Source organism: Haliaeetus albicilla, chromosome 14 (assembly GCF_947461875.1).
Source record: "Haliaeetus albicilla chromosome 14, bHalAlb1.1, whole genome shotgun sequence".
Taxonomy (NCBI): domain Eukaryota; kingdom Metazoa; phylum Chordata; class Aves; order Accipitriformes; family Accipitridae; genus Haliaeetus; species Haliaeetus albicilla.
The window spans coordinates 11399642-11412481 of record NC_091496.1 but is presented as its reverse complement, the minus strand read 5'-3'; the positions used below and the strand labels follow the sequence as shown (position 1 = coordinate 11412481).

At 36.0% G+C, this 12840-nt stretch overlaps 1 protein-coding gene across 13 annotated transcripts in view; it reads right to left on the bottom strand.

Annotated features, from left to right (window-relative positions):
- Window positions 1-717: 717 nt before the first annotated feature.
- Window positions 718-12840, bottom strand: part of CACNA2D1 (calcium voltage-gated channel auxiliary subunit alpha2delta 1) — a 426426-nt gene continuing 414303 nt past the window's right edge. For 8 of the 13 annotated variants that reach the window (XM_069801697.1, XM_069801705.1, XM_069801700.1 and 5 more), the window contains 2 exons: window positions 12458-12546; window positions 718-5360 (listed from right to left, as the gene is read on the bottom strand). In XM_069801697.1, the coding sequence (XP_069657798.1) occupies window positions 5324-5360; window positions 12458-12546 (126 nt within the window). In that variant the 3' untranslated portion in view covers window positions 718-5323. Of the gene's footprint in view, window positions 5361-11425; window positions 12547-12840 lie in introns of those variants that run through there. The other 5 variants (XM_069801698.1, XM_069801710.1, XM_069801704.1 and 2 more) reach the window with 2 other exon arrangements.

The window sequence follows — 12840 nt, the reverse complement described above, 5'->3', positions numbered from 1 at the left end:
CAACTGGCATTCTCTCTGGCTTTGACACATACGCAGTCAAGGATTAAAATCAGTTCTAAAGCAGTTACCACTTGCAGCCATCTGCCCTGCCCTTCTGACGGAGACTGCCAGTGCCACCACAGTAAGTCTAAAAACCCAGTGAAGCAGCTCCTGAACATTTCAAGCCTGTTTGTTAAGGTACATAGTTCCACTTCGAATGTAATGGCTAAGCTGAGAACGGCAGCAGTACAGAAGCTGGTTCGTAAATCGTGCAGCAATCTTTGTCAGAGGTGGGGCAACAACTTGGGCAGCACCCATCTGAGCCATCTGATTTTATTCTGCTTCTCCATGTGAATGAACCCTTGGACTTCATCAATGTTTACGAGTTAGTAAATGACAATCCTTCCAAAAGCAATTGTTTCAGAACAACAGGGCTACTTCAGATGCTTTGCAGACTATTATTTTACTGAGTGCTTTAAAGACTCTCAGTCTTCGTGGGTTACAGTTTTTCACTTTTTTGAAATTTTCACAGCCACAAATGAATCAGAAATGAGGGCGTGCTGCACATCCTCCTTTGAACCCCAGTAAGAACTGTGTTAAGTCACTGTCTCCACATTGGAAAATATCTCTTTCAGACACTTGGGTGCAATGATAAAGCAAACTCAGAAGTATTATATAGCAAATTATGTAGGCTCTTATCTACAGGTTTTTATTACACAGAGTGAACAATCAAAGTAATTATTGATTTTAAATGATAAACTTTTATTCTGAATATACTGTTTTTGCACAAGAATTAACACAACAGTTCTAGGATTATAAACTTTTTTATAACATTATTGTACAAATTTTTACAAAAAATTATTTTTCCAGGCTTGTTAAGTTCCACAAAAGTGTCAAGAGAACACAAGAAAAGGGAGAAAGACCTGCTTGCCTTGTAAAAGCAACCAAGTCTTCTTTTGCAGAAACGCACACTGAGCATTTCAATAAAAATATCCCAGAAAGCATGATCCAGACATTCCATACAACACAAGAAAAGAAGACAGCTTTGTCAGATCACAATCGCAATTTCATGGCATCTGAACAAGACAGTATCCCTTTAGCCTCAGTGAAAATATTTCTTCAAGATGATGTTTTTCTTTTAAACCATAAACAGGACAGATGCAAGTAGCCGGGAAGAGGGTGAGGCTAACTTTTCAAAACTCTTGAATTGCTTTCAGACACTTTGTTTTAATCTTTTTACAGTAGTGTACAATGAGTATTAACAATATTAACATTGTGGTATGAAAAAAATAATAATAAATCTGGCCTTTGTTAAAGGCTTGGATGTCTGATGAAGCTAGGGTAAAATTTATCCTAAGGAAGGAGTTACTAAGATTTCATCTTCAGTCGACATTTCAAAAATACCCGAGTGCGTTGCAGTGCCTTGTAGGCATTAATACCCTTCTTAATAACCAGTGTGCTAGCATCTGAATTTTTAGGGCCGGTGGGACTGAGGTTGTGTTTTGAAATTAAGACATACTAAGCACGTTTTCTGAGCTTAAGTGTAATGGGAACAAAAGGTCTTAATGTCTCTTCAGTGATACCGAAAAACTCTCAACCACAGCAAGTAACACTTGGGTTGCAAAGGTCACTTAAAAGGGATACTGCCTATTTGAACCCAGTAAGGCCAGTTTTTAAGTTAATAAAAGGAATATTATAGGAAAACTTACAAATGGCAGCAACGCTGTTTTTTGTCAAGTTAAGCAGTAAAGCCTCAAGCATTAGAAACATGAAAAAGATCATACTAAAGTCTTAAAGGTACAGGACCTAAAAATCTTGTCAATCAAACCTGCTATGTCATGTTAAAAACCTGTTACAAATATGGACCACGGTCAGTGTTTTGGCAGTAATGCTGGTTGTTTAAATGATACTAGAAAGAAACCTTTCATGTTAAGTCCTCCGATCATGTTTTGCACAGTACCATGCTGTAACAACTTTAATGGTGGTTATGTCAGACATACAATAGGCTGCATGACTTCTGTGTAAACTGAAACAGTCCCAACAGTTCCCTTAGTGCTATTTAAAGGATCTGAGCAAATATCAACAGAGCTTTTTATCTGGCTTTAAAAAAAAAAAAACTTTTTACAACATATTCTAATTTGAAAATGTCTCAATTTAAAGCCTCAGATCAAGTTTCTTCTCTCACAGACAAGAGAAGATGACTATTATGCATTATGTGAGAGTAAGGATACTCTTCTGCATGAGGATATGTATTTATTCATGCAAGTTATTTCCAACAGACTGGTATTTATATTTTGAGACAGCTAAAGTTCACATTGCATTTTCTATCTGTGTTTTGTAATTTGCAGATATCTAGGTAGTGCATTTTCAAAAATCTTGACCATCACTTGGGTATAATCAAAATATATATTCCTTTCTGCAAAAAGAAGCCAAAATTTCATTTTTTCCTTTTTAAAGTATTGAGTTCTATGGGGACAGTACTAAGCCCTTCTGGGAGGGCCAGATCCTGAGTTTTCTATCAGATGGGTATATTGGCAGCAAGGCTAAGTGTTTATACAGAAACATGTTTCTTCAGGTCATACAGAGGGGTAGAGGAGAGGAACAAAGGACATTTCCCTCTCTGGATAACCCAAGAAGGCTAATGTGTCTGCATGGCACGGGCTTCTCCCTCCTTTTGTATTTGAGCACTCTAAGGGAAGTCGGATGAGAGCAAAAGCCACGGTTGTTTTCTGTGGCAGCATGGCTTTGTACCATCTTTCTTTTTTCCTACAGGCTCTAATCAAATGTTTATTAAGTACCTCAAATTATGGCCTACCAGCGTAAGCAAATTGTTCCAAAATATTAAATAATGTAACTTTTCCATGAAGGGTTTCTTTTGGGAAACTAAGTGAAAACTATAGAGAACTTAACATACCGACAATCTTTCAAGAAATTAAAAGAGCAAAATGCAAACTAATATGTATTTATGTATCTTAGAGTAAAAGCTATGAGTGTAGTAAGTATTGGCCTAATCCTACAAAACTTGTTCCTCCCATAAAATTTCAATTGACCACGTTAAGGAAAAACACAGGGTGCAGCCTCAGTATTAGAAAGACTCAAACCCATTTTTTATCAGGTGGTAACTAGTGATAGGGTGAAGAGAAGCGCAGTAATATGACTGGAAGGTAGAGCTCCAAGATTATCTTCACCCATATTATCAAAATTAGCTCACCTTCCCTGAGGAGGACCTGAAGTCATCCAACACAGTTAAATGTACTTTTAACCCCATGACTTTACTAGAGATATTTTTTTAAGAAGCTAAATCTGATCACTGAACAAAAGGGCAGGTTTTATTTTTTTCACTCACTGTATTCCCAAACATGAGAAAATACATAGCTGGAGCCAAGGTACGTGAGAAAAACAATGAGCCAGCCATGGGTACAACTACAGGAGACATCTGATCTTTTAAGCCATGCCATGGCTTTAAGTAGCTCCTTCAGTTTTCATAGGATATTAATGCGTGCCCAATTATTTCTTTAAGCTTTTGGAGTGATCAAAATTATATCAATCAATTGCCAGCATATACATACCAATGCTTTGCATTTTCTTATTTTTTTAAAGAGCTAGTGTATAGTGCCATGTTAATCTTTGCATATCGCAGTTGTTAGCAGAATTGTACAATACCAGCAGAGTTGCACATTCATCGGTTTAGCTGTCTTGCAATACTGTTTAGTTCTGAAAACTAGAAAAAAAGCGCAAATCATATTTTGCATCAACACTATGCTACACTGTAATATTGTAATTTACTGCACCAATCTGTATCACCAATGAGGTTGTATAAAAACAACTTCTAAAATTATTATTCACAATCAAGTATCAATGTGCATACATATAGATTCAAGGCTCCCCATTTGTTTAGATTTTTTCTAATCTCAGCAACCAGGACATTTTGCTGTTAAATATGCTATTTTCAATAATAAATAGCTACAGCAGAAGTTTTTATACTATGGGTGTTTTTATATGAAGGAAACAAAGGGGGAACCTGATATGAACCTTAGAGAACATATACTTCCAAAAATAAATGTGTTAAATCTGATTTTTATATACTTAAAATATCTGTACACAGGTTTTCATGTGAGATCACTATTCTGTAAAAAATCCAACTCAACCCTTTTGTTAGGATAGCTAAATTTACCCTATTTTCTCAGCTTTTTCATTGCACAGTATATTCAGAGCTCTGTTTCATAATATAATTTAATATGATTTGATTGCAACACATTGCAATGTTCAGTTTCTCACACAATAAAAGATTCACTCAGTTACCTTTTCAATGGACTATACTCTACCATCAAAGAAAACAAACTGAAAAACAATAACATAGCATCATCATCATGCAAAATACCCTTGGAAACCAACGTTCAAATATCACAAAGACATTTTTTATTCACAAGCATTTTTGTTTGAGCCTTTGAAGGATTCTACTAGCTTTATATATAACTGCATTGTGAAAAGGAGGTGAATATTACATTGAAATTAACATTTTTCTGACAAGATGACACCAAGTTTAAGATGAGAATCACTTTTTAGTTAAACTCTCAAGCACCTTTATATTTTTAAAAACAGAAGTTTCCTTACTTCCTTTCTTCCTTTAAACTAACAAGTTACCAACCTACCAAAACTTAGCTGGCTACATGATTCATTTTGGAAGAATGAACCACTCATCATAAATATTTTAATCGTGCTGAACTTCTGATGAAGACTAGCCAATATTTTCATTTTACTCAACTAGTTTGGACAAAACTGATGTTCAAAGCAGCCAACATGGTGCTAGTAATAATATTGGGGAGTGCATTTTCTTTTTTCTTTTTTTTTTTTTTTTAAGTAACTGTTCATGTAAAAGAATATAAATCTTCAAGATATCCAAAGCTTAAAAGAAATGAAAATCATATACATAAGCTATTGTTAGGGGAGCCCTTTTACATGAAGTCATCAAGATTACAACAACAAACAAACAAACAAAATAATAATCTTAGATTCCCCAATGGAGCACGTACAGAATTCTGTTCGGATGGCATAGATGATGCAGCATTCACACACGTTTAAGGATCCGACACTCCAACATGCAGCCACCGTGGGTGCCTTTATGAGTCTCACAGCGAGTGATAACCAGACACGAGCACTGCTGTTCTGCTGCTGTCTGAATAGCTGACCCTTTTTAAAATGAAACTGAGGCTATTGTTTTGGCCGGGTCTTGATTAAGTTATGCAGGTTTTGGTTTAGCAAGGTCATAACTGGCAGTGTCTGCTGCCAGATAACAGCCAAAGCAGGACCAACTGAATTCCTACCATAGACCACAGTGATGGACTCAGACCAGAGACACCACCGCAGTCGGCCGAATCTTCCTGTTGACAAGAAAAGAAGAAACCAGTTAACATTAAATACAATTACATTTCCTGAGAAATAATCTGCATTTTAGTCTTCGACACTTTGAACTATCCTTGAGGCTTCCTTTTTGGTCTTATATATGTTATTTTGCCTAAAATAACAGCAAAATAATTCCTGGAAGTTTGTCTGATTTTTGATACAAAGAGTGGCATTTACTACATTAACTATAAACATGGGAGGACTAAATGCTTACAAGGCTTACTGCACTCACTCATGAACTAGATGGGATACTTACACAACCAAACAAGAAATGCTATGGGATATATCTGGGGGGCCCAGTAAAACACATCTATATTCCTTAAAATTACATCGATTTGGAGATTTCTAGAATCACTTTATTGTAAGGAAAGATGGAAGAACGGTTAACTTTTCAAGATTAGAAAACAAATACCAGAATATGTTCATGTCTATTTCATCAACTCGATCTCACATTAAAATGAGTATGCTCTGCAGGTGAAGATATGATCAAAGAGAATGAAAATCCTTTCTCTCTTTCTGATCCTGTATTCAAGGATAAGAACCAAATTTTCTATTGGCTTTTTGTACATGTTTGATGCAGTCTGTAGAGAAGACACCCTCCAGTTTGAGGGCTCACTCTGAGCTGCACCGCTACGTCACACATCAGCGGACCTAACTATTCATTACGCCACACAGCAATCACACCTCTTTTCCCCATTCCTCTTTATCATTAATTGCTATTATTTGGTCCCACTTTGCCTATAATGCATAATATCTTTCACATTATGGATTTATTAATTAGTCTGGCTGAAATACATTTGATACCTGTTCTGGAGTCTGTAACGTCTTTACACCTTGTTTCTCAGGACTGATACAATCTATGTTTAGCTGCCTAAAACACGAGGACGATGTTCCAGCCATCCCCTGCACCGCTCTGTCCACTGACTCTGAGATTCATGGGTAGCTCTGAAGGCTGAAAATATTTGGTCTTCCTCTTATTTTTACTGTATTCTGTACCCATAGTATAAAAAGACATTTCCCATTTTCCAAGAGATGCCAAGCCTCCAAGGACAAGACAACAGTGTAGGTGGGAAGGGACGTAAGTATACTAGGAACTGGGGAAACTTCTTAAACAGGAGGAACATGTGCAGGGAAGGAGAGACTGCACCGTAACAGTAACAGTGCCTGGCTGCTGGCACAGAATTTAAAAAGGTTTTACAACAGAAAGCAGTAGTACGGGTAGTCTGTAAAGGATAATACAAATTGTAATAGCATAAAAGTATTACAGGAAAAGGTAACTGTGATGGAATCTCCATGGGCAGGAAATTGCAGAGTCTAATAATAAAAATGTAATTTTAGGATTGCGCTGTGGACCACCTGATCAAAGTGACAATATCAATCATTAACTGTTATGTAGGATTAGAGAAGGCACTCATAGACTGGATTGATGCCTTATCAAAAAGAGATGTAGAGATCCCATTTTTGGATATGATAAATGACTGCCTTTTGGAACAAACAGTCTTTGAACCTTTAGTGGTGCATGGGGCCCTCTTCAAAATTATTAGTGGAGAGCTGCTCTGTATAGCTCTAGTATAGTTCTAGTAGTTCCTTAGACCACAACGCAATAGGATTTAGCATTGTTGTGTGAGAGATCAGGCCAAACAAATCCAAAACAAAAGATACCAATTTCAAGAAAGGGAACTATATGAAAATTACCAAAAGCAGTTAAAAAAACCCCAACAACTCCAAAGCCAAGAAAAGAGAAAAAAAACCTTAACAAACAAAAAACAGAAAGCAGGAAAAAAACTAGAAGCATCTCAAAAAGCAAGTCCCTCACAGGGATCCAGAAGAATATTTAGAAATATTGCATTAGGTATGCAGTTTAAATGAATGCCACAATTAGAATAACCAACCAACTACCACCCTCACCTCCCTCCCCCAAAAACCCAAGCCCCCCAAAACTGAAAAACCACCAGCCCCCCCTGCCAGGAAAAAAAACAATAAACCCCAAATCAAATCCAAAACCTCAAAGAAACACCCCTGCATGAATCAGTAGGAAAATTAAGTACACTGTCATAGGGAAAAAATCAGTATTTAAGAAATCAAGTTTACTCAAGTGGGCCGAACAGGAAAGCTCATAACAATGGCAGATTAGATATAAACAGGAAATTAGGAGGGCTGATAAAAAACTTTTTATGACCTCCCTGCAAAATATGCTGAAAATGATAGCAGAAAGTTTTGAATAAATCAAAAGCACAAACTCAAATGCGGAGTTAAGGAAACTGCTTGATAACAGAGTTGTAAAGAGGGAACTTGGGGATTACAGGGCATAGCAAAGGACTTCAATGAGTTCTTTGTGTCAGTTTTAAGGGGTGAAGGCTTTAATGAGATTCCCACCACACACAATACATTCTTTAAAGCGGAGAGGTCAGAGGAATCAGAATCAGTTTGGAATAAATATACAGAAAATCAGATAAAGCAGACAAATTAGACTCAATACGTCTTCAGGAATTATAGCATTCACCAACAGTCTCCTTTAGAAACTTGGATATTAAAAAAAAACCAAAACAACAAACTAAAAACCAGCATTCAAGTTCTTCAGAAAGAAAAGAAAAATAAAAAATTAGTTTTGTCATAAAGGAAATAGCTTATGTTAGCTGCCATTCTGTATCAATAGTAGCCATTTCCAGACATGTCTCTGTCATCTGTTAGCTTTATAATTTAGTTCTATAATTTTTGCTTCAGCTTTTTTTTTTTTAGTTGATTGCACTCTAAAAGTTCAAAAATCCTAAGGTTTCCAGTCAAGAAGTAAGTCATAAGTGAGCTCTGCTGCACCAGATTTGGAGTAGGATGCTAGGATTTGAAGATGCACTGAACTTTCTGGTTTATTTAGTTTGGCTCTGTCACTTTTTGCATCTGCATTGTGTCTTGTCATGTAGCTTTATTTCTATTCAAAGCACCTAAAAATAACTCTGCTTCTTCCTCACAGTGAGTACCATCAGAAATAGAATTATCAGTAAAGGTTTCTTCTCACATGAATTCAATGAACAGTACTTTGTGTTACCTCTTGGTATTTAAGATTTTTATCACTGAAATTACTTAGAAGAATCATCTTTGAAGAAATAGTTTAAAGCATGAGGTTTAAAATTTTCCAACAGAGGGGAAATGTCTGGAGAGTAAGTTAGAAGTAAACTGAAGGTCTTAAAATTGTGCATAATAGGAAGGGGGAAATATCATTATAGTGAAAATGGCATCCAGTATGGATACAGAGTAGATGGACCTCCACATACAGAATTATACAGTACTTAGCTTTCATGTCACCACTGCATTAGATCAAATATTGTGTAAATTATGTCGATGAATTAATCCTACCACTATGTGTACTTGAAAAAAACCCCTCCATTCTGTTGCCCATTTCTATTTGCTTTCTGAATGTTTTTTTTTAAAACTACACCACCACAATTTATGGGCACTGCTTTTACATTCAAGAGTTATACCACGTAATATTCCTATTGGATTGAAAAAAAATATTTTAATATCTTTTGTTCTCTCCCTAAGACTACACAGAGCAGTTTTTAAAGGATTCACAACTTCACAACAGTGGAGAATGTCTTGGAAGCCTCACACAGGAAGCTTATGCATCCATCTTCTTATTATGAATGACAGTTAAACTGTACTAGACAAAAGTACACAAGGTTTATACACATATTTGAAGGCTGGTGAGATTTTAACCTCATGTTGATCAAAGTCACATTGAATTTCTGAGGTTTGTAGACCAATTTACAGTGGTAAACCAGCAGTTCTGCCAACAATTTCTAAATATTCTCTCTGGAATCAGTTATTCTTTTGTGTCCTAAGCCAAGACAGAAATAGTAGTGGCAAAGAAGGTACAGTAAATCCTATCTAAATTACTTTTCCTCCCCAGCATTGCCCATTGTAATTTTCTTGTGTGCTTTAACTGTTGTGAAAATTACAAGAAATGTAAAAAAAAAAAAAAAAAAGGAGAAAGTCTGATTACATGGTGATTTACATAAATTCAAAAAAGCAACACTTTTATGAAAATGAGTGGGATCCCATCACTAATTTGGAACCAGATTGAGCAAAACATCAGTTTTGAATGGTCTTCAAAATATGTTTTTTGAAAACACTTTCCCTATTCCTGAGCTTTAAGAAAACTACTCAACTGTTTCCTGTAAATGTTGGTTTGGAGATTTCTTATAAAATTTCTTATAACAAATTACATAGCATCATTTCGTCTTATCTTTACCTTATCTTATCTTTACCTCTGCCAGTGCAACTAGACACTGAACTATTTTTAAGCAGTTCCACTGAAATTTTCCGGCCCATGACATTAGTCACTACTACATTAGTCACAGAGAAAACCTGAATAAGCAACAGATCCATTGGGAAGTCCTCTCTTTGTTGTCTTCAAAATAATATTCTGTATGTTATTTCTCTTTGAGGAGAGACAGAATTGGAAAAGAAATTGGAAAGAATCCTCTTTAGCCAGTTTCATTTCATTAGAAGCGTATCACATTTCTTGCATTAATAAGTCACATGTCAAATTTCCTTGCATGTTTGAGGTAGAGAAGCATCAAATCCAAATGTCATCTCCTTCATGTCATGCCTTACTATAATAACTCTAGAGAGGGTTATTTTACAACATCACACACTGTGAAAATTATTCAGCACTTGCAGAGTGGAAATGAATGCTTTTATAAAACCATATATTCATTGTTAGGTATCAAACCCACATACTCATTGCTATATATCAACATTTCCTTGAAGGCAGGGACAGTCCAAAATTTTGAAGACACACATGGAAATATAAATACATATATACATACACATACATGTCTATGTCTATAAACATATTTGCTACTCCTTTAGAAGTATACTATAACTATTTAATGTACTAAAACTTCATCTTGAAACCTTAATAATTTATCAGAACCCATTGTGCTACACTGACTATAAAAAGGATAAAACAGCAATAGCTGCCAAAGAGCTTCTGATCTGGCCTTTGATATCAACTGGTTACTTCAAAATTTACACCTTGTATAAGCATATATTTTAAGTGCTTCACACTGCACAGCGAACACCTTTGCTTTTACTGAAGAGTCATTTCAAGTTCCAATGCACGGTCTTTCACAAATTTTGTGTTACCCTCTTTTGTCTGGACTACCACACGAAGCTGCCAAAGCTGTACAGCTCCCCCCACATAGATCAGGGACACAGCCAATCCCATCAAGATGTATACAGTTGTCTGGGCTGCTAATCACCCTCAAAGCTCCCACTGACATCCCTGGGAGCTGATGGAAATAAGACATTCCCAGAAGGAGCTAAAATCTTGTAGAGTTCTCTTTATTCTCAGCTATGGGAAACAAAACCAGTGTGCATGTACAAAGTAAGAGCAAGCTATTCAAGGGGGTGATAAAGACTATTTTGTTATCCTTGATGAAAAAAAAAACAAAAAACAAAAAACAAAACAGCTGCCGTTATTGAACCTGATCAGCTGGTTTGTATCTGTGTTGGCTTCAGTGATTTTAATAAAACTACACAGATTAATTTCCAGTGAGAACTCATTTCCAAAATCACAAAGTTATTAAAAACAGGATGGATGAACTAAATTACCTTTATAACTTTCTGCTGCCAAAAGTCTATCAGCTAAAATTATATTTAGTGGGTTTCCCAGTATTTTGGTTTGCCTTCTTGAGCAGAAAGACCATTTTGGACACAAAGAATTCAGCTCAAGGTGAGTCTCTGCTGCTTTATGTACATTGCACAGTAGCCTTTTAATTAAAATAAGGTTACTAGTAGAGCAAATTGCATGAGTAAGAACATGAGATGTTAATCTTCTAGATTTTAATGTGAAATACCACTGGCTTGGGAGAAGGGACTTTCACCCTTCCTTACAACCTTCAGCCATGGCTGTGCAAGTGCCTAGGTTTGCTAGTAATTAGATCATTTAAATACAGAATAGGAAACTTCAAAATTACTCAAATACAGCTGTTAAACAGAACTTTAAGGTTTTTTTCACTGATGTTTGAGTGATATTAATTGAGCCTTCACCCAAGTATAAAGAGAATATAAATTATTGAGAAAATGAGTATTCTAAATTGTTAGAATTTTCAGTATTTTACTACACTAACTGTGAAAAATGACCTCTAAGTGTCCATTTCTACCACTCATGTTGGCTTTACTTTGATAGATATGTTAGTATCTCCCTCTAGTGGTTTTCTGAGTAATAATATTGATCAGAAAGCCCTCCAGTGTAAAAGGTCATGAATTTTATTCTCTTTAGATCGGCAGTTCTCTTGCATACATGTCACTAGCACAGCAGTGTACACTCTCACACCATTAAATGCAACAAAACCTAAAATGTCAAGGCTTTCGTTATGAACCCCCGAGTCTGCACTAGCTCAACATGCAGGACTTCATGTATCCATGTATTTCACCAGAAGGAGAAAAACACCGTCTACTGCAATTAGGCAATGAACATGTTTAGCTTGGAAAAAATTAAAAAGTAAAAAATATGATTTTACTGAATTCATAGTTTAACCAAATTGATGCACACTATTACCTTCCATCAACACTTGTGTTAATTTGAATGCAGTGAAAATTCCTTACTCTTCCCAATAGCAACACTTACCCTTGCTATCCCTAAGTACAGCTTTATTTTCACAGGTATTATAGTCTCTTGTAATTACTTTGTACCTTTGTTTGTCTCTGTGCAGAAAACTTTCTTTTTCTGTTTCATTTTAACAGGGACAAGGGAAAAATGTTTTGAAGGGAATGACACTGACTCAGTTGGTACATGTGCAATCTCAAAGAGCCAACCATATAAACCCAACAGGTTCCCGTGTCTTTGTATTTGCTATGGGAGAGGCCCTTGTGTTCTGTAATTGTGATTTATAAGGCTCCAGACAGAGTTTTTTCATATTTAATTTCCCTTAATATTGCAAGAGTAATTTGCTCCAGATTGCTGCTTTTGGGACTCGCTTCATTCTGTTTTCTTTTGTATGCTCAGTAAGTAAAAAAGTCTGCTAATTTTTTAAGCCAAGAACAAAACAAAAAATTAGAGAAAGTAACTGACCATCCACACCACATGAAAACTTGCAGAAAAATGAAGATAGGAGCGGACGTCATGGCAGAGGCACGACTCGTTGTGCATATAGGCTGATCCTATTAATAACGGGCAAAGTAGCAAGTAGAGGAAAGGAAAGAAAACACAGAAAAAAAGACATACAAGATGAGATATCATGCAGATTGCTGGCAGTTAGCAGAGTTAATGTGAAAGCATCCACCCAAGAGCAAGAGATTCACAGCAAATTTTGCAAATAAACTTAACCAAAACAATCCACTGTTACAAAACACATGACTTACACACTGATTAGCACATCAAGCTAGTGAGCAAGAGTTGTACTTTCACACACAATCCTATCAGGATGATTTGGAATATTTACAACAGCCAAATAG